This window comes from Delphinus delphis, chromosome 1 (genome assembly GCF_949987515.2).
Source record: "Delphinus delphis chromosome 1, mDelDel1.2, whole genome shotgun sequence".
Lineage (NCBI taxonomy): Eukaryota > Metazoa > Chordata > Mammalia > Artiodactyla > Delphinidae > Delphinus > Delphinus delphis.
Genome location: NC_082683.1, coordinates 8037665 through 8062920, shown reverse-complemented (window position 1 = coordinate 8062920; position 25256 = coordinate 8037665). Strand labels below are relative to the sequence as shown.

Here is a 25256-nt window from a genome sequence, read left to right as displayed (position 1 = left end):
AAGCCAGGACCATCTGAACTGGAGAGGGAGCAGGAGGGAGGAGTGGTCGGAAGGAGTGTACCTGATTCAACAGGAAACAAATGGTTTTCTAGAACAGCCCCTACCAGAGCCTCCTGAATTCTGTGGGCACCACGTGCTGCTGCTGAGCATTCGCCCAGACTTTGTGCCCGACCACAGAACCGGGGAGTCTGTGGAAGGAGTTTTGTAAAGGAAAAAAAAAATTTTTTTTTTCAATGTAGCAAAATCAAACAAAAAAAAAAAGAAAAAAGAAAAAAAGAAGATGCCGACAGTGCGAAGTCTAGCCTTTTGTAACCTTCATATTGCACACTAGGACTATAAGCCATTGCTAGCTCATTTTGAATTTTAATGTGTAATTTTTGTTTTATTTTCTTTCTGTGGGGAAAACAATGCTTGATCCACCAATGCTCTTTTTAATGTTTTATAACTATGTATGTGTATATATATAAATATAAAATAATATGTATGCACATATGTGTGTATATATCTATATGTATATACATATATAGATATATAGAGATATATAGAGAGGTTTTGAGACGAAAACGCAGAACGTGAAAACCGAACTGAACAGCGTGTGCTCTGATTACTTGAATCTGGTCTCCTCGGCACCTGGTTATTAAGAACTGAATATTTTTCCACTTGAATTTAGTGCTATTAGAAATTTAATATATGTGTTTTATTTATTTGATTTTTTTTTTTTTTTTTGCATGACTGATGCAAGGTTTGACATTTTCACTCAATAAAAACTGGAAAAAAAATCTATCAAGTTATCCTTTATTTTTAAAGTCAGTCCTGAGCGGCTGGCGGGGACCCAGCTGTGCAGGGTGGCAGGGCCACCATGGCCAGCCGGGCTCCATGTGCCAAGGCAGGGAGGGTGTCGGTCACCCTTCAGCCCTGGCAGGGAAGGGGGCAGACCGGGCTCACCCCTGGGATGGGGCCACGTCCTCCTGGACAGATGGTGGGGGGCTTGGGCCCCGCCCGGCCTCCCGCCTCAGCCCCGCCTGAAGGCCCCACAGAGGCTCAGGAGCCGCCTGGCACAGACGCCTCAGGCCTCCGGCAAGGGATCCAGAGGCCCCCAGCCTGGCCGGCTCTCTCCCGGCGCAGCCAGGGCTACTGGGCAGGCGTTTGGCAAGGGTCATCCCTCTGCCTCCTCCCTCGGCTCCTTCCTCCTTCCTGCAGGGACCTGCCCGGGCTGGGAACGGCGCGTACCCGGATCCGATCCGGATGCTGGCTCGGCTCCTGCCCGGAGCACGCAGGGGCAGAGCCAGCGGGGGCCATTCCTGGGTCCGTAGCCACCAGCCCCCGGCCTGCCTGAGTTGCCGAGCCCGGTGGCACCACGGCTGGGGCTCCCTCAGAAGCATGGGTGGCTCGAGCACTACGGCCAGGCCCCGTCCAGAGTGCAGGCCGCACATCTGCCCTGACGCTTCTAGATGGTGACGCCCTCCTCAGTAAACCTCCTCATCTGTGCCAGCTTGCCAGCCTTGCCCTGAGCTAACCTCCTTCCAGGTGGCCAGGTGGCCCAGGGCCCTGGGGAGGAGATGTGTGTGCTGGGCCCTGCACGCTCCACCGCCTCGCGGAGCATCTCACTGGATGTCACATCCCTGCAAGGAGCACACCCCTTTTTCCTGGGGAGGGACCGGGGGGCTGGGGAGGTGAAGTCCCACCAGTGGCGCCCCAGGTGTCACCGCCGGGACAGCAGGGGGCGCGAGCGGGTGCAGGGGCTGCACTGCTCCCTGGGGCCCTGCTCAATGTCATTTCCACCACAAAAGCCTCTTTTCTAACCCAGGCCCCCCCAGCACAGAGGGCCCTTCCCTTTCTTCTTTCCTCCTGGCACGCAGCCCACAGGCTATTTACATAAATACGTTTGTAACAGACGCGAACATATATACTTTTTTCTGTCTCATTAAAATGTTCAAGTTGGAACTCGCCTATTGTTTGTGGATATCTCGATTCTGTTAAATAAAACAGTGACTAATTTATGGGATAAAACACAAGTTCAACAAATTAAAACCATTACTGGAGCTTCCCAGGCCCTCCCGCAGGGCCTGAGGGGAGGCAGGGAGCCAGGCCCAGAGCGCAGCCCTCCGCCGCTGGCTGGGTGGGTGGTGCTAACACAGGGCTCCCTCTGGGCACTGCTGCACGGCCGGGGAGACCCCCAAGACTGTCCCCTTCCCAGCGGCCCCCAGGCCTTCTGGGGCCAGATGGACCTCAGCGGACCCATACGTGGTAAACAAGAGGCCCAGCTTAGCTGAGGGCAGGGCCAGCTTCCAGGCTCGGCTCAGGACAGGACGGGGCCCAGGGAAGGGGGCGCTGGGTCTCAGGGCAGCCCTCAGTCGAGCCTCAGGGAGATGAGGGCCTGTGACATGTAAGCACGCTGCGCGCAGGCCAGCCCGTAGCTCTCAGTCCCAGGCACTGCCCGCTGAGACCATGTCCCTGGAGCCCACTGCGACCCCAGGAGGGCGGGGCCCGCAGCGGCGGCGTGCCCCACCCTAGGGGTGCGGAGTGGGCCCAGGCCGCACCGTGCTTGCTCCCTGTGGCTTGTTGGGCTTGGTAGGAATCGCGGTAAAACATGTTTTCACTCCGGAATTTAATTAGCTGTGGTGGTGTGATGCTCCTACACCCCAACTGGGGCAAATTCAAGAGTTTGGCAACCTCCTGGAGAGAGCCTGAATCCGCGCACAGGCTTGCGCTGAGCTCAGTCGCCTGCCCACCTCCCACACACCTAGTCCGGCTTGGGTGCGACCAGCAGCTGAGTCACCCAAGGGAGTTGGGCCTCGGCATTCACAACCCACCTGGACCCACCGCACCAGGGCCGTGCCCTCCGGGGGGCGTGGCCCGCATGTCCCGTCACCCAGGGCACAGACAGCCTGTCGATCTGCTCGCCTCCATGAGAGGCGGCCTTGGCCCAGGGCACAGAGGTAGTGGAAGTGCTGCTGCCCCCAGGAAGGCCTCCAGGAAGCAGGGCCCCTCGGACCAGCTGGAGTCCTGGGGACCTTGCCGGGATTGAACAGGGCCAGACCTGTGCCACCCTCGCCGGGAGGAGCCGCCCCACCCTCTGCATGGGGGCAGACAGGAAGCGCCTCCTAGGGGTGCACAGCCAGTGCAGGGCCAGACCCAGCGGCTTCTCTTCCTGTGAGCCCTGCACCCACGCCAGTCGGGGGAGACACCGGGACCTCGGAGAGTCCAAGGCTTTTTCCCCATCAAAGGGCCCCAAGGCTCTGCCCAGAGCCTCCCTGAGGCCTGGCTGCCACACCCTGGATCTACAGGGCGCCCTGGAACTAATGCCCTTGGAAACATCCTCCCAGAGCTGCTGGGCCGGGACGTGGAGGGCTGGGCACCTGAGTTTCCAAGATGTGTTTTAAAATGTGACCCCTTCACTATAAAGAAGATCCTCCCAGGATCTGTTGGGCAAGGAAAGGCTGCAGGCGTCCTCATGAAGTGATAATAAAATCTCATCTCTTCTTCCAGAGCAGTGTGAGCTTTAAAGTGCTTGATGGAAGTAAACTATTAAGGTTTGTTCACCATTCAGGGAAAAGCGCCCGACAGGACACTCGACACTCAGCTGGAGATTTAAACTCCTCTCTGAGTGAGAGCGCGTGCCTGGAGCCCAGGGCGGGGCTGGGGAGCCGGAGGTGGGGGGGGCGGGTGAGGACGTGCCAGCTCTCGGTGGAGAACGTGGCAGTCACCCACCAGCACCGCGGGCACCCTGGAGGTGTCTGTCCCTGGCGGGGGGTGGCCAATCCCCGGGGTGGGAAACACCTGTGCAGCCTGAAGGAGCAGGGGCCAGGGAGGTGTCCGGGCAGGGAGGGGTCAGCCAGGACTGGGTCCACCCTCAGGTGAGCTGGAGCCACGGCAACCTTTGGGGTTTCACTGGCATCTCCTTGCCTGCTTTGTGTGGAGACTCTGACCCTCTTCTCTGGGTGCCTTGGCAGAAGCAACTTTAAGCAAACAGACGAAGAAACACTAAGGATTAAGTAAAGTCCTGAGAATCAGGTTGTCGGCCAGTCTCCTGCCGGCTCTCCCTCCGCCTCGGGCAGAACCGGTCTGGGTCTGGGGCAGGGGCGGTGTGAGGCGGGGTGAGGCTGGGGTAGAAGCTGAGCCTGGGGCAGGAAGGGACAGTCACCAGAAGAGAGGGAGGTCCTGGGCCAGGCCGAGAACCGGCACCTCGCTGCCCTGGCTGAGCACAGGGGGAGGCCAGGAGAGGTGCCTCCTAGAGAACCCCTCTCCTCCCACCTGGTGAGCCCCCCGAGGACACACGCTTCACTTTCAGTGAGACAGGCAAGTCACACAACACTGAAGAGGAACTTCCCGTTTTTATTAAGAGGGACGACGTGTGCACACCTGTGAACCGAGTGGAGGTGGGAGAGGAATTCTGTATCCTCTAGCCCCTTCAATAGCGACTGGATGTTTTAAACAGCTGATATGTGCGCCCACGGTATGAAAAAAGAGACCATTTACAAACTCAGCATCCCTTTCCCCCGACCCACAACGCTGCCCTTCCCCGCCAGGGTGTCGCAGGACACCGACCACCCGGCTCCTGCGGAAGGAGGCCGACCCGGCTGTGCAGGTAGAGCAGCAGCCTCGCCCGCTGCACTCCGGGGCGTCGCTTAGAGCAGGGCAGCTGGGGCTGCCTGAGGGAGGGCCCTGCCCAAGGCAGAGCCCGCGGACCTCCCGGGGCCAGCTGGGAGCCCTCGGGGGCCGGAGGGCCGTCCTGCAGCCTCTGAGCGCTGGGCGAGTTCTTTCTTAAAGACACTTTACAAAAATACTTTGTAATTGAGTTTAATAATCTTCCCCCTTCCAGAAAGGGCCTGACAGGCGCTGCCTGCTGCTCACTTCTGCCCCATTCCAAATATTTTTACCTTATTTGGATGAAATGCATTATTTTTCTAATGAAAGGCTTTTTTTTTCAAAGGGCTGTTTTCCCTCCGTCCAGCAGCTGCCTTTATTAGGCAGCACTCACGCCGTTTGGGGAGGGGTTTTTCCCTCCCTGGAATCGCGCCAGACTCTCTGTCCTCAAAAGCTGAAATCGGGCGCTCAGGACCCGCAGGGCAAAAGGCCCCCGGGCCCAGGTTTTCATCCCTTTCTCCCGCAGTGAGTCCGGGGACCTGCGAGACAACCGACCCCCCAGGTTGGGGAAGACATACCTCACAAGGTCCCCCGAGTGCCCGCTGCCCTGCGCTAGCAGCTCTGGCTGCGTCTCCGTCCCAGGCTATCTGCCCTCTGCCCCCCTCCCCCCCGGCCCCGGCCCCAGTCTGGTCCCACTGCAGGAGGGACCTCTGCAAAGTTAGAGGCCGCGAGAAACAGTCACCAAGTAGAAGGGGACACCCTGAGACGGCCCACGCGGGACCCAGGCTTCCATTCCCTGAGGAGGGCAGAGCGGGGAAACCCCATCTCCGGCCCCCGAGGCCCAGGGGTGCTTCCAACCGAGCCACCAGCCCTCTCTCTGCCTGTCATCCCAGGTCCGTCTGCCTGCCTGGCTCCCGGGCGCTGGGCCCCTCGTCCAGACCAGGCTGGGAGCCCCTGGGGATGGAGAAACCTGGCTTCTTCGGGGATGGCAAGAGGCAGAGGTGACTCAACGGCAGGGTGTGTGTGTGTGGGGTCTCTGCTTGTCCCTAGGGAGCATGAGCCGGGACATCACGTGAGGTTATGAGCATCAAAGACAAAACCTGGGAAACCAGGCTGAAGGGCCGGATACTCAGAGTGTCAGGGCGAGGGCCCCCTGCCTGAGAGGCAGGAAGGAGTTTACCATGGGAGCCCAAAAAAGGGGCCTGGGCAGGAGGGGAAATGTTTTCTGAGACAAAACAGCCCCCATGCCAAGTCTCTCACCCTCGGCCAGCAGCTTCCTCCCTCCCCAGGGCCAGGCGGGTGGGAGGCCAGCGCTGCGCTCAGGAGGCCGAGGCCTCCCCGGAGGGTACATACCCGCTGCAGCTCCACCTCCGCGGCGGCCGGGGTGCCTGCACTTTGTCTCCAAAGCCCGTGTCTACACGAGGCACCGGACAGGACCAGGCCCTCTGACCCCCGCACACTGGGCCACAGCACTGGGGGCTCGAGGGAGCCGAGTGCTCCCGGGAAGGAGCGTCCCGTGCTGTTTTTCTGGGTTTAGCTAAATGCTGTGTGAAGGGTAAAGGGAGACAGGGAGGGTGAGAGGGAGACGAGACGGGGGAGGACGAGGGAACGAGACACACTCTCCTGGGAGCACATGCATCCATTTAAGGAAGGTGAGCTCATCACACTCCACACCAGGTCTATATACAGTAGCGTGAGGTCCCTTCCTCCTGGATCAGAACGTCGCCCTCCGGCAGCCACTCGGGACCGAGGAGGAGACCCTCCAGCTGTGGGTGAGCGGCTGCGACACCTGCCTTAGGGGAGAGACTGGCCGAGGGAAGCAGGGGCTGCCCCCATCAGGCCCACCGCAGGGCTGCCGGGCGCCGCCCCCGCGGCCCCTCCCTGGGCCCACCTGGCGCAGCCTTGGCCGAGATCCACCCCTGGGCACGGGGTGCCGTGAGCAGACAGGAAGCCACAGGCAGGAATTAAATAGTGGCAACTCATATTTATTACAATTATATACAGTCGTATCTTATATTCTGAAACCTATACCTGATCACACAAAAGAACACATGTTTGGGGGGCAGGGCGGGGCAGGGGACAGACAGGAAGACCCTGTGCCTGGCTCCTAGTGGAGGTGGGACCACATCTCACCACGGCAGTAGCTGAGCCACGATGCGGCAAGCGAACGGTCGGGAGCAGCGTGATGTCATGGGTGGCGGACGACCAGGCTGCAGCTGCGACGGGCACACAAGGTTGGCATCGTCTGGGCAGGGACTGGCTGGGGGGCCTGGGGGGCCTGGGAGGCCCCGCCCAGAGGGAAGCGCAGGGCCATTGCTTTGGGGATCACGAGAGTGCGGCCCCCTTGGTCACTGGTGAGAAGCAGTGAGGGAGCCGGGGCGGAGGGAAGGGACGGCAGACGCCAGGCCCCGCGGCTCCTCCTCCAGAGGGTCAGGAGTCAGGTAATAGAACTACCTCTTGTCATGCACGGCGTTAGGTTGGCTAAGACACCCAGCAGACACCCCTGGACGGGACATCTGCCTGGGAGGGGGCTGGGGGGGCTTGCGCCCAGAGAGTTCGGAGCCCTCGGCCCGACATGAGAACAAGGTCAGAGGCCTGTCTGTCTGCGGTGGGCGGGGTGGACACGCTTCGGCCCTCACGCCGCCCAGGCCGGCGAGGCTGCGGAAGCCCTGCCCCCGCCCGGCTCAAGGCCACGTCCTGCACCTGGACCAGGACCCCGGCCACCTAGTCCCGTTCGCTTTCGTTGCTGGCGCCCTCGGGCCGCCGCAGCTTCTCCACCTGCTCGTTGATCTGCCCGTCCCCACCCCGGCGGTCCTCCCTCTGCACCCCCAGGCGGTCCTCCTCGTCCACACGGCTCACGTCCTCGTCCTCCTCGTCGTCCTCGTCCCCCCTCTTCTCCTCCTCGCCCTGCACCTCCATCCTCACCTGGCCCTTGACGTCCACCACCCCCTCGCCCTCCTCCTGGGGGCCCAGCAGGTGGTACGTGGCCGTGGAGCCCTCAGGGCTGTGGCCCTCCTTCACGGGCGAGGACGACGTGGACTCGTTGCTGACGGGCGAGATGTCACTGCTGCTGTGGTGGTTCACGGCCGCGGGGCTGGAGGGTGACGGGGACTTGACCGGGATCTGCCAGGAGGGGATCTTCGGGGCCGACGGGGAAGGGGGGAACTGCCTCCTGGCCGAGGAAGGAGAAGACGGCAGGGTCACCCTCAGAAGAGCCGCACCCTCCCGACCCAGAGTGCTCACGGAGGCTGAGCAGCCACCCCAGCACCACTGAGCAGGGGACAGGGCCAGGGGACAGGCTGGAGCTCCGCCGCCCACTCCCCCCTCCCCCTCCTCTGGAAATAAGGCCTCTTGGCCCGTTGAGGTGGGAGCGGCTGAGACGGAAGCCAGAGGCACCGGGGCTGCCTGCAGAGCCCCCGGTCCACTCAGGGTGCCTCCTGGGGTCCCCTCTGCCTGGGGCCAGGCCCGCTCTCCCTGGCAGCTGCTGGACACTTGGCTCTGGGGGCCCTGCCACCCCCTGGCGCCCGTTCCCTCCCGCCCTTACAGCACTGTCCCAGCCTCCAGCCCTGGGAGGGGCAGCGAGCAACAGTGGGGAGCCAGAAGCCTGGGAAGCCAAGGCCCCTGGGCCTCCACTCTCACTTGCCTGTGGCCTGGGCAAAGGCAGGGGGTGGGAGAGAGCCTGGCCACTGGTCTCGGGGTCAGAGACATCAGAACCAGAAGGGTAATGCTGGTGACCTAGCACTTTTCTAGAAAACCTCCGAGCTCAACACTTGACAGAAGAGCCAGTTCTCCCTCCCACTCCTGCATCCCTGCCCTGGGTCCTGGGCCAGCAGCCAGCCCAGCCCAGACCTGGGAAGTCAGGTCCACTTGGCAAGGGCTTGGAAATCAAGCTCGAGGACAGGCGGGATCACCCCTGCCTGAGCTGGGATGACAAAGGCCTGCCGCCTCCTGGGCTGCCCACCAGACCACCAGCTCTGGCCCAGGACAGCCCTTCCACCTCAGACCCTGCTACGCGGAGCACACAGTCGGGGCCTCGGCGTTCACCGTGTCCCCAGCAGACAGCCCTCTGGTGCCCCGAGCTCAGCCGTGCCTCTCTTAAGGCCACGCTCTTTTCCGCACAGACAGCCTGGAAGTGGGTGGCTTGGAGAACTGGGTCCTCTGGTTGGGACCACGAGACGCTGCCAGCCCCCATCACTGACCTGGAGTGAAGGCCCCCGCCTCGCTCAGCCCCCACTAACCCCCAGGGCGCCCTGCAGGAGGGGCGGCCCAGGACACAGGACTTTCAGTTTTAAAAAAAGACAGGCCCGGGCAAGCCTGGACAAGCTGGTCACCCTCCTATCAGGGCTGTGTTGGTGCTGTCCCTGCGGAGGGACAGCAGAGTGAGACCACAAGAGCCGGGGAGTGGGGAGGCGGGCACTGCGTCTGCCTCTGCCTTGAATCATAGGCTCTTCAAACTGAGCAGGAACAGAGACCCCTGGCCTGGCCCTCTGGGGGGGACCTTCTCTGGGACCAAGCTGTCACTGGGAGGTCCAGCCGGGGCTGAGGACGGGGAGGAGATGGCCCTATCTGGAGGGTAGGGATTCTCTCCTCTGCTCAAGGCCCTGCTTCTGGCTCCAGCTGCCCTTGACTGGGTCTTGACAGGACCAAGTGACTGTATCTCAAAACTCGTGGGCACTACAGGCTGTCACCCCTAGAGTGGAGAGGGAGGGGCCAACCGGGGAGGGAAGGTGGCAGTGCAAGAGATTCCCAAACTCAATGCCTGAATCATGCAGCTCAATCTGGGGTGGGACGCACAGGGGGCCCCCAGGGAGACGTGCCCCTCCCTTGCCCCCAATGGCTGGCGGCTGGATGGGCCCCAAGAGCTCCCTCCCCCAAGTCGAAGTCAGAGAGCAGAACTGAAGCCCGTGCCTTTTCAGCTCCTACCGATTTAAAAGAAGCCCTTTCAAGGAGTTAATTTCCGACTTGAGTTCATTGATGTTCTGGGACTCCAGGATCCAGTTGGTGGAAGTGGTGGCCTGAAAGTCACACAGGAGACAGAAGATCAGAGCAGCACCTCCTCCCACCCCTTGAAGCTCAGACTGCTGGGGTGGCAAGGAGGACCCCGGGGGGATTCCGTGTCCTGCATGCCAGCCAGGAACCTCCCTCGGTAGGGTTCTGCTGCAGCCCATTCAGGGGTCTGCCTGCCTGGATCTCTGTTTAAGTGACGACTCCCTTAGAACAAACACTCCCACAAGTCTATCTGGATAGCTGACTATATTAGGGAATCATGACATGCATTCAGGTGTGATAGTGGCAGCCTGGTTATGTAAAATAAAACATCAACAACAAAAGAGCCCTTATCTTTTATAGATACACACTGAAGTGTCTGAAGTATGAAATGATATGCTGTCTGGGATGTGCTTCAAAATCACCTGCGGGTAGGGGTATGGCAGGACGGCCCGAGGCAGCGGCTGCAGCTGTGTAGCCAGAACATGTGGGCTTGCTGTGCAGCCCCCCCATTTCCAGATGTATTTGAAACATTCCATTAAAACAAAACTATTAAGATAAATAAATTCCATCTCTACAACAACTACTCCCTCCACCTAAGTCCCTCTCCCTGCAGAGAGATCACACACACACACACACACACACACACACACACACACACACACACACACACACACACACACACACACACACGGAAACTCTGGGGCTGGGACAGGCAGCCACCTCAACCACAGGTACCAGGAGCCTGGTACCTGGAGCCACCTTGAAGGGTCAAGGGAGACACCTGAGCACCTGCCTGGCCCATCCCCCAGCTCTACTCTCAATCATGCCCAGAAGGCAGGCTTCGCCCAGGATACCCTTCCCCACGCAGCTGTAACGTCAGGCCATGCACTGGGCCCCGCTATCTGCACAACCAGGAGTCGAGGGCCAGGTCGCCCATCTGCAGCTGCTCTTCAGGACGACCCTGAAGGTTCAGCAGGGAGAACGAAGATGTCCCGGAGCAGGGCCCACAGGGGAAGCAGCCACAGGAACCTCAGACAAACGTCACCCTTCCCCCGCACACCTTCCCCGCTGACACTGTTTTCTATATAAACTTCAAACGACCACACCTTTCTTTGGCAATCTTGCTGGGATAGATGGAGAGGAGGTCCCCCAAAGGGCAGCTGCCTCGGCCAAGCTGCCTGCGAAGCGTTTACGGGCCAGTCCCAGGTGTGATGGCCTCGGGTGCGCGGGCCTCTGCTTACGGGTACAAGGCCCCCGCTGCCTGCCACAGAACACCCGGGCCCTGAGTTCAGGAGAGTGTGGGGAGCCCCAGGCTGGCAGCGCGGAGGGGCCCCGCACATTCCCATCAGCCTGCGGGGCTCTAAGGTGGGGTGAGGGGTGCTGTGGGTCCTGCCTCGGCCGGCAGCCCCAGCCCAGCTCCACAGCGGGAAGCGCCCCCCGCGGGGGCTGCAGGCCTCAGGAAAGAAACCCCGGGCAGCCTCGGAACGAGCGCACACAGGCGCTCGGCCGCCCTCACACACATCCCCTTGGGGTCCCCACTCCAGACCACCAGACAGCGCAGACCCAGGAGCCACTGCTCTGGCCTCTCTGAGACCTTGAAAGCTATAGCAGCCCATTAACAAGGGAGCAATTTCCACTCACCGGCCTACAAAGGACTCAAATTTCCAAACGCATATGGTGCCAGATGCCAGGATTTAGAAATAAAATCTGACATCTGGGGCTTTTTAGCCAGTCTCTAAAAAACAGTTGTAGAAAACTCCCAGCCTTCAGTTTTATGTAGGTTTTTTAATTACTGAATGCTCTTCTTTTTAATTTTTTACAGTGCTGCAGTAGGGGTTTGGAAGCCAGATATAAAAACTTACATTACAGCTGAGAAAACACAGCTCTGAGTCTTTGGTTTATGGGGTAACCGAAGCCTTCACACAGATGGGTTTAGACACCAGTGAGCACGGCTTCAGCACAGCAGAGAATGAAAGGGGCTGGGGGCAGGCGCGGGGGCATCAGAAAAACAAGCACGAGACACCCTCAGAGGCGGCGCTCAACCACCAAACGCTACCCCGGGCCCCCCTCCCCTCCTAAAATGCAACATGTGGTCTTAATCTTAATGCTTAAGGTCTGAAAACAGTTTTCCAATTTCTGGAAAGGCTTCTGGCCACTGGCAGGCTGCCGCTCCAAAAGACAATGGAGGAGAGGTGGTCACAGGCCGTGACTGCCTCCTCAGCTGCTTTATGGGCAACCCGCCCGCCCGCCCGTGGGGAGCGTGCACGGTGGCTGGCGGTGGCCACTGGCCTCCGTGGGTGGGGTACCCCATGAGAGGATTCTCGGGGACCCCCTTCACAAGAGCGCCGGCTCACACGGAGTCGCGCACTGGGGTGGGGCTTCCACTGGGAGAGCTGCTCGGAGCAAGATCCTTTACAGCACGGCTGCGTGGAAGCAGCCAGAAAGCAACCCGGGAGGCCTTGGATGGAGTGGGGAGGGCAGTGGATGCCCTGGAGCCACTGGACCACTGTCTCCCGGGCCCAGTCTGTGTCGGGAACACCCTGTCACACACGCACAGAACCCAGACCCAAAGCCTGCCATCCTGGGGCTGACGGGAGCCAGGCTCTGCCCTCAGTGGGGACAGGCAACGAGGGAGGTGCGGTACGGCTCCTTCTTACAGACGAGGGAACAGCAAGTCGCTTGTCTGCAGTCACACAGGTAGCACAGGGCACAGGAGAGCCTGAACCCCAGTGGTCTGATCCTAGGGTCTGATGTTGCCAAGACAGCTCCAGATGTGCCAAGTGAGGCAAGGAAGCCGCCTCAGTCGACCCCAGGTGGGTCTACACTCCTCTGGGGGTTACCGGATCCCGAGGCCTGGGTTTGGAGAACCCACCCACGGCAGCATTTCAGCCCAGGGTCTGGGTACACTCCTCCCACCCTGTTCCCTGCAATCGCTCTTGGCAACGCCAGGACCTCCGACCTAACTTGTGGTGGAGACCATCCTGTGTCGACACCGGCCACCACCAGATCTGGGGCATGTGCTGCCACGGGAGGGCCACAGGCACAGAGCTGCTTTTCCTCCCTCCTGTTGGGAGGTGACACGGAGACAGAAAGGACAGCCTCCGTCACTGAATGCCACACCACCAGCATGGTGACCGCCTCCTGTCTCTACAAGGGCAGGGTCACCGGTGTCAGAAGAGACAACATCAGACCCCAGCGGATGCAGTGAACTGGGCACAAAGGATGGGAGTGAAGAGCCGTGCAGGGCAGACCCGGACCTAGAGGGACCAGAGGGTCAGGGACAAGTACCTTGGCTGTGGCCAGCTCGTGGGCGAGCTCCTGGACTTTCTGCTGCTGCTGAATCAGCAGCTCCTGGACAGAGGCTAAAGTCATCTGTAACTGAGTCACTGGGAGGAAAGAGCAGTTGCATCTCTGTTAAATGATACAGATCCTTCCTTCTGTCCACACACCTATAAGCTGCTGCATCTAGTTGATCTGCAGACATCCCGCCCCCCGCCCCCGGCCCATGCAATCCACATAATTCATCTGCACTCTGGGGCATCTACCTGCACTGTATCTAACCTCTAGTATTTCTACTTTATCTTTCTATTGTGCAGTTGTCCGTGGTCAACAGTATATCCGTCCAAAACCTCTCCCCTCTAATTATATCTGTTTATGATTCGCTTGGCTCTTGCAACTTCCATCCTGCCTGCATCCCCCATCTCCCGGGCCTCCCCACGCCACTACAGAACTCATGGCAAGTCTCCAATCCTGGGAGAGAGACATCTCAGTCCACAGCATCCCGGAGCGGTTACAAACTGCAAATCCCATTTCCTTACTGCTCCTTCCTATCCTCCCCACCCAACCCAGAGGCTGCTGGAGCTCCCGGCCCACCGTCAGCCTCCAAGGAGACATGCCAGCAGGGCACGTGCTCCAGAGGGTTTCCGAGGGCTTCACAAACATGCCCCCGAGGGACAGACTCCTGCCTGGGACAGGTGGCTCTCTAGTTTGCCAGAGTTTTTAGATTCAGAGGCTCCATCTAGTAAACAAGTTTATAAAGGAGAAAACCACCTCTGGCGCGACAGGTCCCAGCTAATCTGGGCCATCACTGGGGCACCGGGTAATGAACGTGAGCCCCGTGGAGTCGATGACAGAGGAGGTGGCCGGGGTCCCTGGAGCCGCAGTAATTACAGCCTCTCTTGACCCTGTGTTGGATTCTTAGAGGGAAGGGGGAAAATTGCTGAAAACCCCCCTGAAAACCTCATAGAAGCAGAAATTAAAAATGAACTTTACAGCCCTTAGAAAGGCTGTCATTTTATTCCCCTTATTAATATTCTGAGGTTGGGAGCCTTTCCGTAAAAACATAATTAATTGAGGCCGCGCCGACAGTAAACAAGCAATTTCAAATTAAACCGAAATGACGGCGGCTTCATTTGCAAATGTGAACAGATTCTCAGAGCAGATAAATGAAGTCACCACATAAAGTGGAGACGGAGGGGAGAGGGGAGGGGGCAAAGAAGGGGCTGCTCGGAGAAGGCTTTGAGGGGTGACTTGGTGGAGTCATTAATCTTTACCTGTCTGTGCCACGCTGCCACTCAGCTCTGAGAGACTCGCCTCCATCCTCTCCAGTTGCTTCCTGTCCTCCCGGCCGCCCATGATGAGGGGGAGCAGGTATTTCTGCGAGAAGCAGGGTGCACATGAGGAATGGGTACGTACTTGGGATACTCTTCAACAGTCTCTCAAATTCTGCCGACCAACTTTCTCTCCATCAACCCTGGGTTTCGGAAACCCTATGCCAACACCGTAAATGAACAAGACATCCGAAAATTATGAGGCTGTGATTACAACCACATAAAAAAAAAAAAAAAAAAAAAAACCTCTGTCTGAATCAGGACCAGAACCAGGGAACAGGGACACAAAAAATCAATTTGACCCACTATGACGGAGCACTTTTTGGTTCTTTTAGATTTTTAAATGTTGCTATATACAATACTTGTGTCCAAAAATACTCAGAATTCTACTTTAAAAGTTGTATATCATAAAAATGCAAAAGGTTATCCAAGAAAGTGATACCACTGGTGGCTTCCAGGGGGGAGTGGGAGGGAAGTTTGCTGTACACTTTTCTGAACCTTTAACATTTTGAACCACGTGAATGAATTCTCCATTCGGAAACAAACAAGTAAAAATAAACAAAAAAATTATTCAAGAAACAAGATCAAAATCCACAATAGATTTGTGGGACCTTTGGCTCTTTCACTAGGAGGGGATAATAATATGGGTATTCCGAGGCTACCTAAGGAGGTCACACCCATTCTTCTTCGAAAAGCCTTGAATCCTCAGAACAAGCTTCCTTCAGATAAGAGTTAAATGCAGCCAGACTCTCCCAGAACTGAGACACGGGGCAGAAGGGGGAGCAAGGAGCAGAATCAGGAGACACTGACCGTGGGGGAAAAAGGAAGCTGATGCTGCAGGGCAATCTTGAATGTTCTGAGAATCTCGGAACATTCAGGAAGAAGGCAGACAGGGCGCAGCTGGTAACTCACTGCCTGCTTGGAAGTGTGAAGGGTTAGAGGTGGGCGGCAAGGTGCCCGCTGGGAGAGCTGGACGAAAGAACATTGGCTCCAAACTCCAAAAGCTCTGGACGTGGAGCCCCCCATCTTAGGAGCGTGAGACCAGTCACCAACTTTACTGGGGTGGTACCAGGGGTGGCAGAGTGCAAGCTTGGCAGGTGTAGTAACTGGCAGGTGTGACCAAAAGAGACTTTGGTTCTTACTCCTTTCGGGCCCCAGACAGGAAAAGATGGCAACTTCTCCATTAAGGCTTCTGTACTGGGGAAGGGAAAGGAGGTCTCTCACAAGGGGCCTGTCAGAGAACTCATTTCAAGAGCAGCTCCTAAGTGAAGATCACTATTTAGCATACATATAGAAGCATTTTCTATTTTGCAAAGTGCTTTTCAACCATCGTGTGAGTTATTACCCACAGCCGAGCCGAAACTCATAAAATGGAGCCTTACGTTCCAGGTTGAAAATTTCCAAAGTATAAAAGTCAAGAAATTCTTACACGTGTAATGGACTAAAAATTCCATTTCTAAGATCAAAAATGCTGAGGAAAGGAACACATACACTACCCCAGCCTAAATCTTTACATATTTATAAAACAAGATAACAGCTTACCTCTCCTTTTTGTTTTTTAATTTAGCAGATGTTTTTTAAATTCTCTTGTCACCATCGTGACTAATCTTCCAATGTCTCTTCTTCTTTTTTTTTTTTTTTTTGCGGTACGTGGGCCTCTCACTGTTGTGGCCTCTCCCATTGCGGAGCACAGGCTCCAGACGCGCAGGCTCAGCGGTCGTGGCTCACGGACCCAGCCGCTCCGCGGCATGTGGGATCTTCCCGGACCGGGGCACGAACCCGTGTCCCCTGCATCGGCAGGCGGACTCTCAACCACTGCACCACCAGGGAAGCCCCAATGTCTCTTCTTTTTTAAAGCAGAGACTAAAGATCAGAGCTTCGTGGAAACAACTGATGATATCTCTGCTTTGCTCCAAGGGGAGCTATGCTTTCTGTCTCCACCAGATCATAGGCCGTCCAAGGGCAGCCATGTGACTATCAGGTACCGCTTAGTAGAGCTGGGACATTGATGTGAGAATCCTGTCTTAGCATATTCTTCTTCCTGGTGACTGTATGCAGTCAGTGGTTGGAAATAGACTTTCAGGACACAATGGCATCAGAGGGAGAAGTCCCAGGACCCAGAACATCTTGTTTCTGGATTTCTAATGTGGAGATTCCCAACTTCAAGAATAAATGTTACACTGAAAAGATTATATTCTGCTACAACTCTGTCATTAGCGTTTGCACTTAAGTGAAAAATTAAGAATCCCATAGTACAATGCTGAAACATGTTTCATGTGCTAAAATTAAACATGGGGGGACTTCCCTGGCGGTCTAGTGGTTAGGACTCCATGCTTCCACTGTAGTGGGCACAGGTTTGATCCCGGGGAACTAGGATCTAGCAAGTTGTGTGGCGTGACCAAAAAAAAAAAGTTACAACGTGAGTCTGGATAGTCATTCAGATTCTTTTTTAAAAATCTCCAAATCAGAGATGGAGTCGCAGGTGGCCTCAGAAGGAAAGGACCAGCAGAGAGTAAGTCCTCCAGCCACTCTTTTACCTTTTGTCTCTGGGGACCTACCCTGGCTCTGCATCTTCTAAAAAAGACTCAACTTGCTTCAAATCAAAGTTAGTAGCTGGTAATTAGTGTCTGATTAGTATCTGGTATCAAGGAAGTAAATGTTACTTCCTGCCTGCAGCTCCGTTGTAAGCAATGAACTCTGGGATCCTGAGGGTTGACTACGTAGTCCATGAAAAACCCTAGGTCTACATGGATGCCAACACAATACATAGGGGGAAAAGGTAGATCCTGTAGATACGTTCGTACTGAGATTCTCAAGAGCGTGCAGAGCGCTTCCTGTGTTCTGGACTCAGAGCACTTCCCAGGGGAGCAGTGACTCCTTTCAGCATCACAACAGCCTCGTAAGGTAGATACTATTGTTCCCATGTTACACACAGAACCGCTGAGCCTGCGGTCACACAGCTGCCAAGTGGTAGAGCCAGGATGCAACACAGGCAGCTGGGCTCCAGCGTTCATGCCCTTAACCACACGTCATTCTGTCTCTCAAAAAGGTCTGGCCTGCTAAGTGCCAGGCACTGTTCTAAGTACCTGATGTGGCTCATTGATCGACGGGGTCCCTGCTGCACAGGGACTTGGAGGGGAGATGCCAAGTCTAGCAGATGAGGCGGGTCTGAACCTGCCAAGTGCACCCACCCGGGTGGGAACAGGACCAGGACTTGACCTGGACGCCCCTCAGCGAGCGAGATCATCAGGGCGCTCGGCCTCTGAAGGCAGGCCCACTGCTGCCCCCGGGCTCAGGGCAGCGCCCAGGGGGTGCAGGGAGGGGCAGCTTACCTTGTAGAGCTGGTGAAAGCCAAACGCTATCCCTGCCATGATGATGGCCAAGGCGCTGTAATCTCTCCACCGGGAACCCGCAGGGCCTAAGGTCGGGGGAAAAGGCACGTCAGGAGAAGAGGCACTGGCGTCCCCCCTGAGGCAGGAAAGCACGTGGATTCAGGCCCCTCATCTCAGTCGGGGGGTGTGTCTCGTGCTCGGATGGGGTGAGCATCAGGATGCGGCTGGGCTGCGCCTCCCTCCTCCTCCCAGGCCCCTGGACTGCGCAGCTGCCATGGGCTGGTGTCTAGGCGGGCTGAGGCCCGGGGTGGGAGGCGGGCGGCAGAGGCGTTCTGAAGACCTAGGGCACGGGCCCCACTTCGAGGAATAAAGGATCCAGTGAGGCTGCCATGAGCACACCTAGGTGTGCACGAATACATGCCCACACACCCTCCTACATGAGCCTGGAGCCACCTCAGAGCAGGGCAAAGGCTGCATCACCTGTTTATTCAACTTGATGAAGCCCTGACAGGGTGGACGACAGTGCCGTAGGCACGGGTTACAGTGGTGGCGAGACCCCTGCCCTGTTCTGTTCTGCTCTCACATGGAGCCTGGTGGAGAGGAGGCAGCCTACCAACGACCGAACGAGGCGGCTCCAGACAGCGATTGAGAACACCGAACGGGACCAGGAGAGAGTGTGGATGGCAGGGCCTCGGTGGAGGAGGATGCCGAGACCTGTGCGGTCCCGGGCACGACGCTCCAGGCAGGGTACAAGGAAGTGCAAAGGCTGAGGCTGACCTGTGCTCAAGCAGACGGGGGAGCCCCTGGGCTTCACCCAGGGTGAGGGGGCTACTGCTGGCCAAGAGACAGCAAGAGCAGAGAGGGGAGTGGTGGGGGGAGCGGGGTGGGGGGAAGGTGGGAAAGGCTGGCCTGGCGGTGAGCGCATACAAGGAACCTGGCCATCGTTTCACAAGCAGCGGGGTCACTGAAGGCTCTGAACCAGGGAGTGACGTGGTCACGGCTCTGTGTTCTGGGAGAACAACATCAGGGAGCACGGAGGGCAGCTACAGGTGCGAGGCCGCAGAGGCAAGAAAGCAGGGAGAGGCTACCGCAAGGGGCCTCCAAAGGCGAAAGGGACTGAGTCCAGGACGGACCGTCTCAGGGGATCCGGACACAGGCAGCCGGTCTTCATGTAGGGTCAGGCCCTTTGGAACACAGAGTCCCCTCCAAGCCCTGAATGAACTTCTAGTTCCAGAGGAGGAGAGGAGAATTTTCTACTTCATAACCTTCCCCATGAACTGTTTACAAGTGCTTTCATGCCCATAATCTGATGTGATGCCCAGCGATTCTGTCAGGCACACGGGAAAGCACGAGCTCCTTCTGGAACGTCTACCTGGAGCAGCCGCGTTCAGGCCACCCAGCTGCCTCCTCTCAAGGGACCGGCCACTGGGCAGGGGGCGGCGGGGGGTGGTGGTGGTGCGTGGGTCACTGTTTCCAGAACCATCAGTGGTGCAGGACACCACCAGTCTGTGGACTCAGACTAGGTGCCAGGACAGTGACCCAGAAGGCACCCACCCGAGGCACGCTGCTGCGACAAGGACCTGGTATCTGGAAGTGGATCTAAGAGAGAAGGTGAGGGAGGAAGAGCCACCACACTCCACACGCGGCCGGGCGCCTCATCTCCTCTGAGACGGACACCTGTGGCTCCAGCCGTCCCCCTCCCCTGGGCCTGCAGGTACTGGCCACGTCCTGGCGCTTCATGACCAAAGGAGAGCAGGAGAGGGCCGGTTCTTAAAGTCCTCGGCAGGACGTGAGCACATGGGGAGGAGGGGCTGCTGGCATGCAGTCTGATCGGGGATCCAAGTGGCAAAGACCTCCAAGGGGGCGAGGCGGACGCTCCCTCCTCCCTGAGCTGCTGAAGGGGGCTCTCAGGAGGCAGAGACAACGGTGATGGGAGAGCCTGGAAGAGTGTCTCTCCCTGGCCACCCGACCCTGCCCCGCCTGTGGATTCCACGTGAGTTTCCCAATGTGGCCCAGCCCGGGTCTCCTGCACAGACTGTGATCAACTCCCTTGTTGAGCTTACAGTTTTTGAATAGGTAATACACGCACATGGTCTAAACATCACGCAGCACACGTCAGTCTACTGCAAAGAGGCTTCCTCCACCACCAAGAACCACTGTGTTAAAAGTTTCTTCTTTACCCTGCAGAGAATTTTTATGCAAGTATGAGGCAACACACATGGGCATTATTTTCCTTCTCTTTCCCCCCATTTCTCATTCTTCTTTTTTGCTAAAGCTGCATAATATTCCATTAAACCAATTCCCTAATGATGGACATTTAGATGATTTCCAGTCTTTTCCTATTTCACACAACGCTGCCATCAGTGAGCGTGTACATATGGCATCTCATGTACATGTACAAGTCCATCTGTAAACGTGAACTTCTAGGAGGCTGGGCCGGAGCAGTCTGAGATAGCCTGCCAAACTGTCCTCCACGGGGGCTGAACCAGTTCGTTCCCACATGCTTCCTCACAGCCACCCCAACATAATGGGTTAAGCACACGCACAGATTTCTGCCAGTACTAGAGCAAAGCAATAGTACCTCCCTCTAGCTTTAATTTGCATTTACCTTATTACAAGTGAGGACTGAGCAATCTTTTCATCTGCACCTCCTTTTTGGTATACTATATGTTCCCTACTTTTCTACTCAATTTCTTTATTAAATTTCCTCCCTCAATTCATGGAAACTTCTTATACAACAGGGAAACTCACCCTCTGTCTGTGAAAGGCGTGGTAAAAATTCTTCCTGGTATATTTTTCTTTCGACTCTGCTTATGGTCTGCTTTTTGTGGCACAGAGTGTTTTCACGTTTATGCAAACTTATCGATCTATTCTTTAACGGGTTCTGGGGTTTGGGTCACGGCGAGCCAAGACTCCCCACTCCTCTCCAGGGTTGCACAGTGACACTCAGGGTTCACGTCTACACACTGTCTCCAGAAGGGAGCTCTGCTCTTTGACCTGCAGTGAACACCCCCATCCGATGCGGAGCGACATAGAGAAGCGACCGCTGATCGTGAAATGGAAAACCCTGAGACCGCTGAGGTAGACCTTTCACTGTGACCCTGAGAAGCCAGGAGGCTCCAGGTCCCAAGCAGGCACCTCTCTCGGCTCAGCCTGCTCTGCTCTGACTGCCTTGATTCCAACATCTGGTGCAAGTTCATTTTTAGGAGGAAAAAGCAAAGACAGAGTAACCTTGCCACTTTTCTAAAGAGTCGCTGTGGATTGAAGCCCCACGCTGTTCCGTGGGGCTTCAATCCACACCCAGAACGTCCATCTGTGCTGCAAAAATCCCCAGAGAAAGTATTCAAAATGGGCACATGTCCAGAAAGTTCTACTCACCAGTGACTTCTCAAATACCCACTAAATATCTTACAGGAAAACAGTTGCAACTGGGCTGAAAACTGGACCAGAACCCAAAGTTTGCTGCATCCTTCTTCTTTCCTGCAAACACACAGTGCATGCCTTGAGAAGTGCAGCCTCTCGTTCCGGGTAACAGAGCCGAGGCTGAGCAGATGCTGGCAGGTCAGGGGTCCAAGAACCAGGACCCCTCCTACCACTGCTCCCCCCTCTCCGGAGCCTGACCTCCTCAAGCACCAAGAGACACCTGTGGCTCCCTGCCAGCCGCACCTTCACCCCTGCACTGCTCCTTGTTTCTGCCGTGCTCACGTTAAGAACGTTTTATTGCCCCCTGGTTTTCATTATTAATGAAAAGGGACCAGAATGATCTTTCCTAAAGTTCAGAGAGTCTATAAAGACAAGAAGCTGAAATGCCATTTTACTCATTTTGGAGATGTGTGATACAATCCTGTCTTGTGGCAAAATGAAAAAAGAGAAAAACTAAGACGGAGATAACCCTTATCCATGGCACGCCTTTCAAGGGGTACAGACCAGGGCAACTGAGAAAGCACTCGGCATGACCTCAAACTAGCTCAGACCCCAGCCACGACCACCTGGAGCCCTCCCCGCTGCCCACCCTGGGGCCAATTTTTTCTAAGCCCAGTGCAGACCCCCAATGAGGGAACCCAGGGCACCTCGGAGCTACAGCCTCTTGTCACTATGCTCCTGAATGTCCAGAAAATACAGTCAAGGGCAGAAAATAGGGCCAGTCGCTCTTCTGCTCCAGCTCAAAAGTAAGGGAAGTGGAATGAATGAGCTTTTCCAAAGCTTCAGAGCCTCTAGCCTGACAAAGACGCCCACCTGCAGACAAGGCAGACTGGGGGCCAAGCTGGCAAGAGGCCTGGTTCCACACCACCACCAGATGGTCCCAAAGACAGTTTTCTCTTCTCATCAAGCACAGACCATTTGACTGAAGGCGGCAGAGCTTTTCCTAGATTTAAAGAACCCAGGGACAGTGAACATTAATACATCAGTCATAACAGGTGTCTGTCAGCGAGTTTCTCAGAGACACCAGCATAGTAAAAATGAAAAGACTCAATCATTTTGACATTCTTAGGACAACAAGAGAAAAGGAAGAACTTGAGTGAAGTTTGGGAGGTGTACGGGCAGAGGAAAATGACTTAGAATACACAGAGAAGGGTTTAAGTAAAAAAGGCTGCCTTGAAATTGTGACATACAGAATGCGTTGCCTTGGGTGCCTGCCTACATTTTTCCACAGGCTTAGGAACAACAAGGTGAATAAACAAGTTTGTGAACTCACACCATTTACCCAGGCCTACCTGTCAGCATCACTGCATGAAGAGAATCAGTAATCTCACTCACAGGACAGCTTTTTTGACTTCTCTTGTGTTGCTAATAATTGTGGCAATTCAGTGCCCGGAATAATCTCTCTACATCTTGTCACTTGCCTATCTCGATGAGGTAGAAAAGAAAGACAACTCAAGTTTCATCAGATTTATCAAGGGTCTTAAAAGAGTTTCTAGCCCAAATCTCTCAATGGACAGATGCGGAACGAAGACTCTGAGATATTATGTACATGCCTGTAAGGTAACAGGTAGTTCATGCCAAATTAGAACCTGGGTCTTCTGAATCCCAAACTAGCACACTTTCCACTGTTACACATTTATCATCAAAGGACCTTTAAATGGTAGAACTCTACTGAAGTACCACTCTCTATACTTCTGGCCACTTAAATAAAAATTTACTGAAATCCCCAAAAAATGAAAAACAAAAAAAGAAGAACCCAGGGACAATGATATTTTTTACTGTCATTCAGATTCCAATTGTCTCCAGCACTCGCCCAACGGGCTTGACCTGCCAACTCGTCGAAAGGCCCAGCACTTTACCAGCACCGCATGGCTGGCCTCTCCTGAGGATGAACAGGCAGTCGACTGTGGCAGCATTTCTCATCCTGCAGAGCTGCGCATTTCTGGGACTGCCTTCACGTCTGAGGCTGCAACGAGGTCAGAGGTCAGACTACTGTAGGGAGAAGAACGTCAGGTTCCTTGGAACTCAACGCCTTCCTTGCCCTCTCAAGTACTCCATCAACTAGCCTGACCTCTGACAGTGTCCACAGGGCCTGCCTTCCCAAAAGGTTAGGGCTTCCGGTGAAGGACTCCATCAACTAGCCTGACCTCTGACAGTGTCCATAGGGCCTGCCTTCCCAAAAGGTTAGGGCTTCCGGTGAATCCATGGTATATGGCAGCCGCCTCAGGGGCAGGAAAGCTGAACCCTAGGGCTCCCTAACCCTTCACTGAACACCAACTAAACCAACATTACTCAGTTCCTTTATTTGTATCTCAACCTACCAAGAGAGTCTCACCTAGCAGGCGAGAACAGACATCACCAAATAAGAACACACGTGTGGAGCAGGAATCGCGCACACAACACAGCATGAAACCACCGACTCAGGGACTCTCGGACACCAAGGAAATCCCACAATCCAGTAAAGAGTCGTCAACAAAAGAGAGCTGAAAGCTGTCATGAAATCATCCTGCTGAGACAATCTGGATCCTGACAACAGGGAGATGCTATCAAGTCCTAGGGGAGGCTGGCAGCCTGAGCACAGGGCAGGGCAGTGGCAGGCACTGGGCAAGCCTAGCTGCGTTCCCCTCCAGACTCTTCAAGGCTGGAGCCGTGACTCCACACAGCAGTAGCTTCTCAAATCATCCCATCAGCTTTGTTCGCAAGGCACGCTGAAAACTGAATGATAAGACAGGCTCATCCACAGTGAGGTACTGGAATAAAGCCAGTCTGCCAGATCACTGCTTGTTACAGGAAAGGACTGCCAGGCTAAATGCACAGGGAGACTGGTGCCCAGCTGAAAGGTACCACAGGCTGAGCTGTGGATGGCTGGCAGCAGCCAGAAAGACAAACCGACCCAGAGCACAGCAACTAGTAACAGAGCAGCTCTGCTCTGAACAGAAGCACCTGGGCAGCCTGGAAGGCAAAGGCACCACAGCAGCTCAACAGAAGTCACATTTGAAAACCGAAGGCCTGTCTTCACATGAACGTCCTGTGAAAGACGATCTTTTCCACTTCTCATGGGCTGCAATGCTATCAGCAGTGTCATCTGTAGGCAGGAAGGACACTGAGAGGCATATCTATATTCTCACTCACAGACTAAAAAATATGAGCTCTAATTAAACTGTAAGAATTCAGAAGAGTCCAGAAATGGACCCATGCTTGTGTGGTCAACTGATTTTTGACAAAGAAGCCAAGGCAGTTCTATGAGAAAAGGATAATCTTCACAACAATTGTGCTGGGACAACTGGATATCTGTAGGGGGTAAAAAATGAACCTTGACCCTTTCCTTACACCATACATAAAATTTAACTCAAAATAGACCATACACCTAAACAAAAAAGAAAAAACTAAGAAAACAGAAAACACAGAAGAAAATCTTTGCAACCCTGGGGTAGGCTAACACATCCTAAGATACAAAAAGCATGAACCAGGGACTTCTCTGGCAGTCCAGTGGCTAAGACTTCGCCTTCCAATGCAGGGGGTGCAGGTTCGATCCCTGGTTGGGAGCTAAGATCCCACATGCCCCCCGGCCAAAAAACCAAAACATAAAACAGAAGCAATATTGTAACAAATTCAATAAAGACCTTAAAAGAATGGTCCACATCAAAAAATCTTTTAAAAACAAAACAAAACAAAAACAACCAAAAAAAGCATGAACCATAAAAGGAAAAAAAAATGATAAAACGGACATCATCAAAATTTTAAGCTTTTGCTTTTCAAAAGGCACTGTCAAGAAAACATCTCCATAGGCTGGGAGAAAACATCTATAAAACATATATCTGATAAAGGACCTGTAACCAGAATATATAAAGACCTTTCACAACGTAATAATGAAAAGACAAACAAGGTGATTTTTAAAAGTGACACTTCACAAAAGTACATGAATGACCAATAAACACATGAAAATATGCTTGACATCACTAGTCATTAGAGAAACACAAATTAAAAGTACAGTGAGATTCTATTACCTACACATTAGACTGGTTAAACTTAAAAACTGAGAATAACAAATGTTGACAAGGACGTGGAGCTACTGAAATTCTCACACATTGCTGACAGGAATGTAGAATGGCACAACCAGGAGACTTCCCTGGTAGTCCAGTGGTTAAGACTCTGCGCTTCCACTGCAGGGGGTGAGGGTTCGATCCCTGGTTGGGGAACTGGGATCCCACATGCCTCGTGGCACAGCCAAAAAATAAAAATAATTTTTTTTAAAAGAATAATATAGAAAAAAAGTTTAAAAAAAAAGAAATGCCACAACCATTTTGGAAAATAG

General features: G+C 55.0%; 1 protein-coding gene across 2 annotated transcripts in view; it reads right to left on the bottom strand.

Annotated features, from left to right (window-relative positions):
* Window positions 1-6564: 6564 nt before the first annotated feature.
* PEX14 (peroxisomal biogenesis factor 14) overlaps window positions 6565-25256 on the bottom strand; it is a 137623-nt gene continuing 118931 nt past the window's right edge. For both annotated transcript variants that reach the window (XM_060014033.1, XM_060014043.1), the window contains exons 5-9: window positions 17519-17604; window positions 14130-14232; window positions 12865-12962; window positions 9511-9602; window positions 6565-7759 (exon numbers count right to left, since the gene is read on the bottom strand). In XM_060014033.1, the coding sequence (XP_059870016.1) occupies window positions 7312-7759; window positions 9511-9602; window positions 12865-12962; window positions 14130-14232; window positions 17519-17604 (827 nt within the window). In that variant the 3' untranslated portion in view covers window positions 6565-7311. The remainder of the gene's footprint in view (window positions 7760-9510; window positions 9603-12864; window positions 12963-14129; window positions 14233-17518; window positions 17605-25256) is intronic.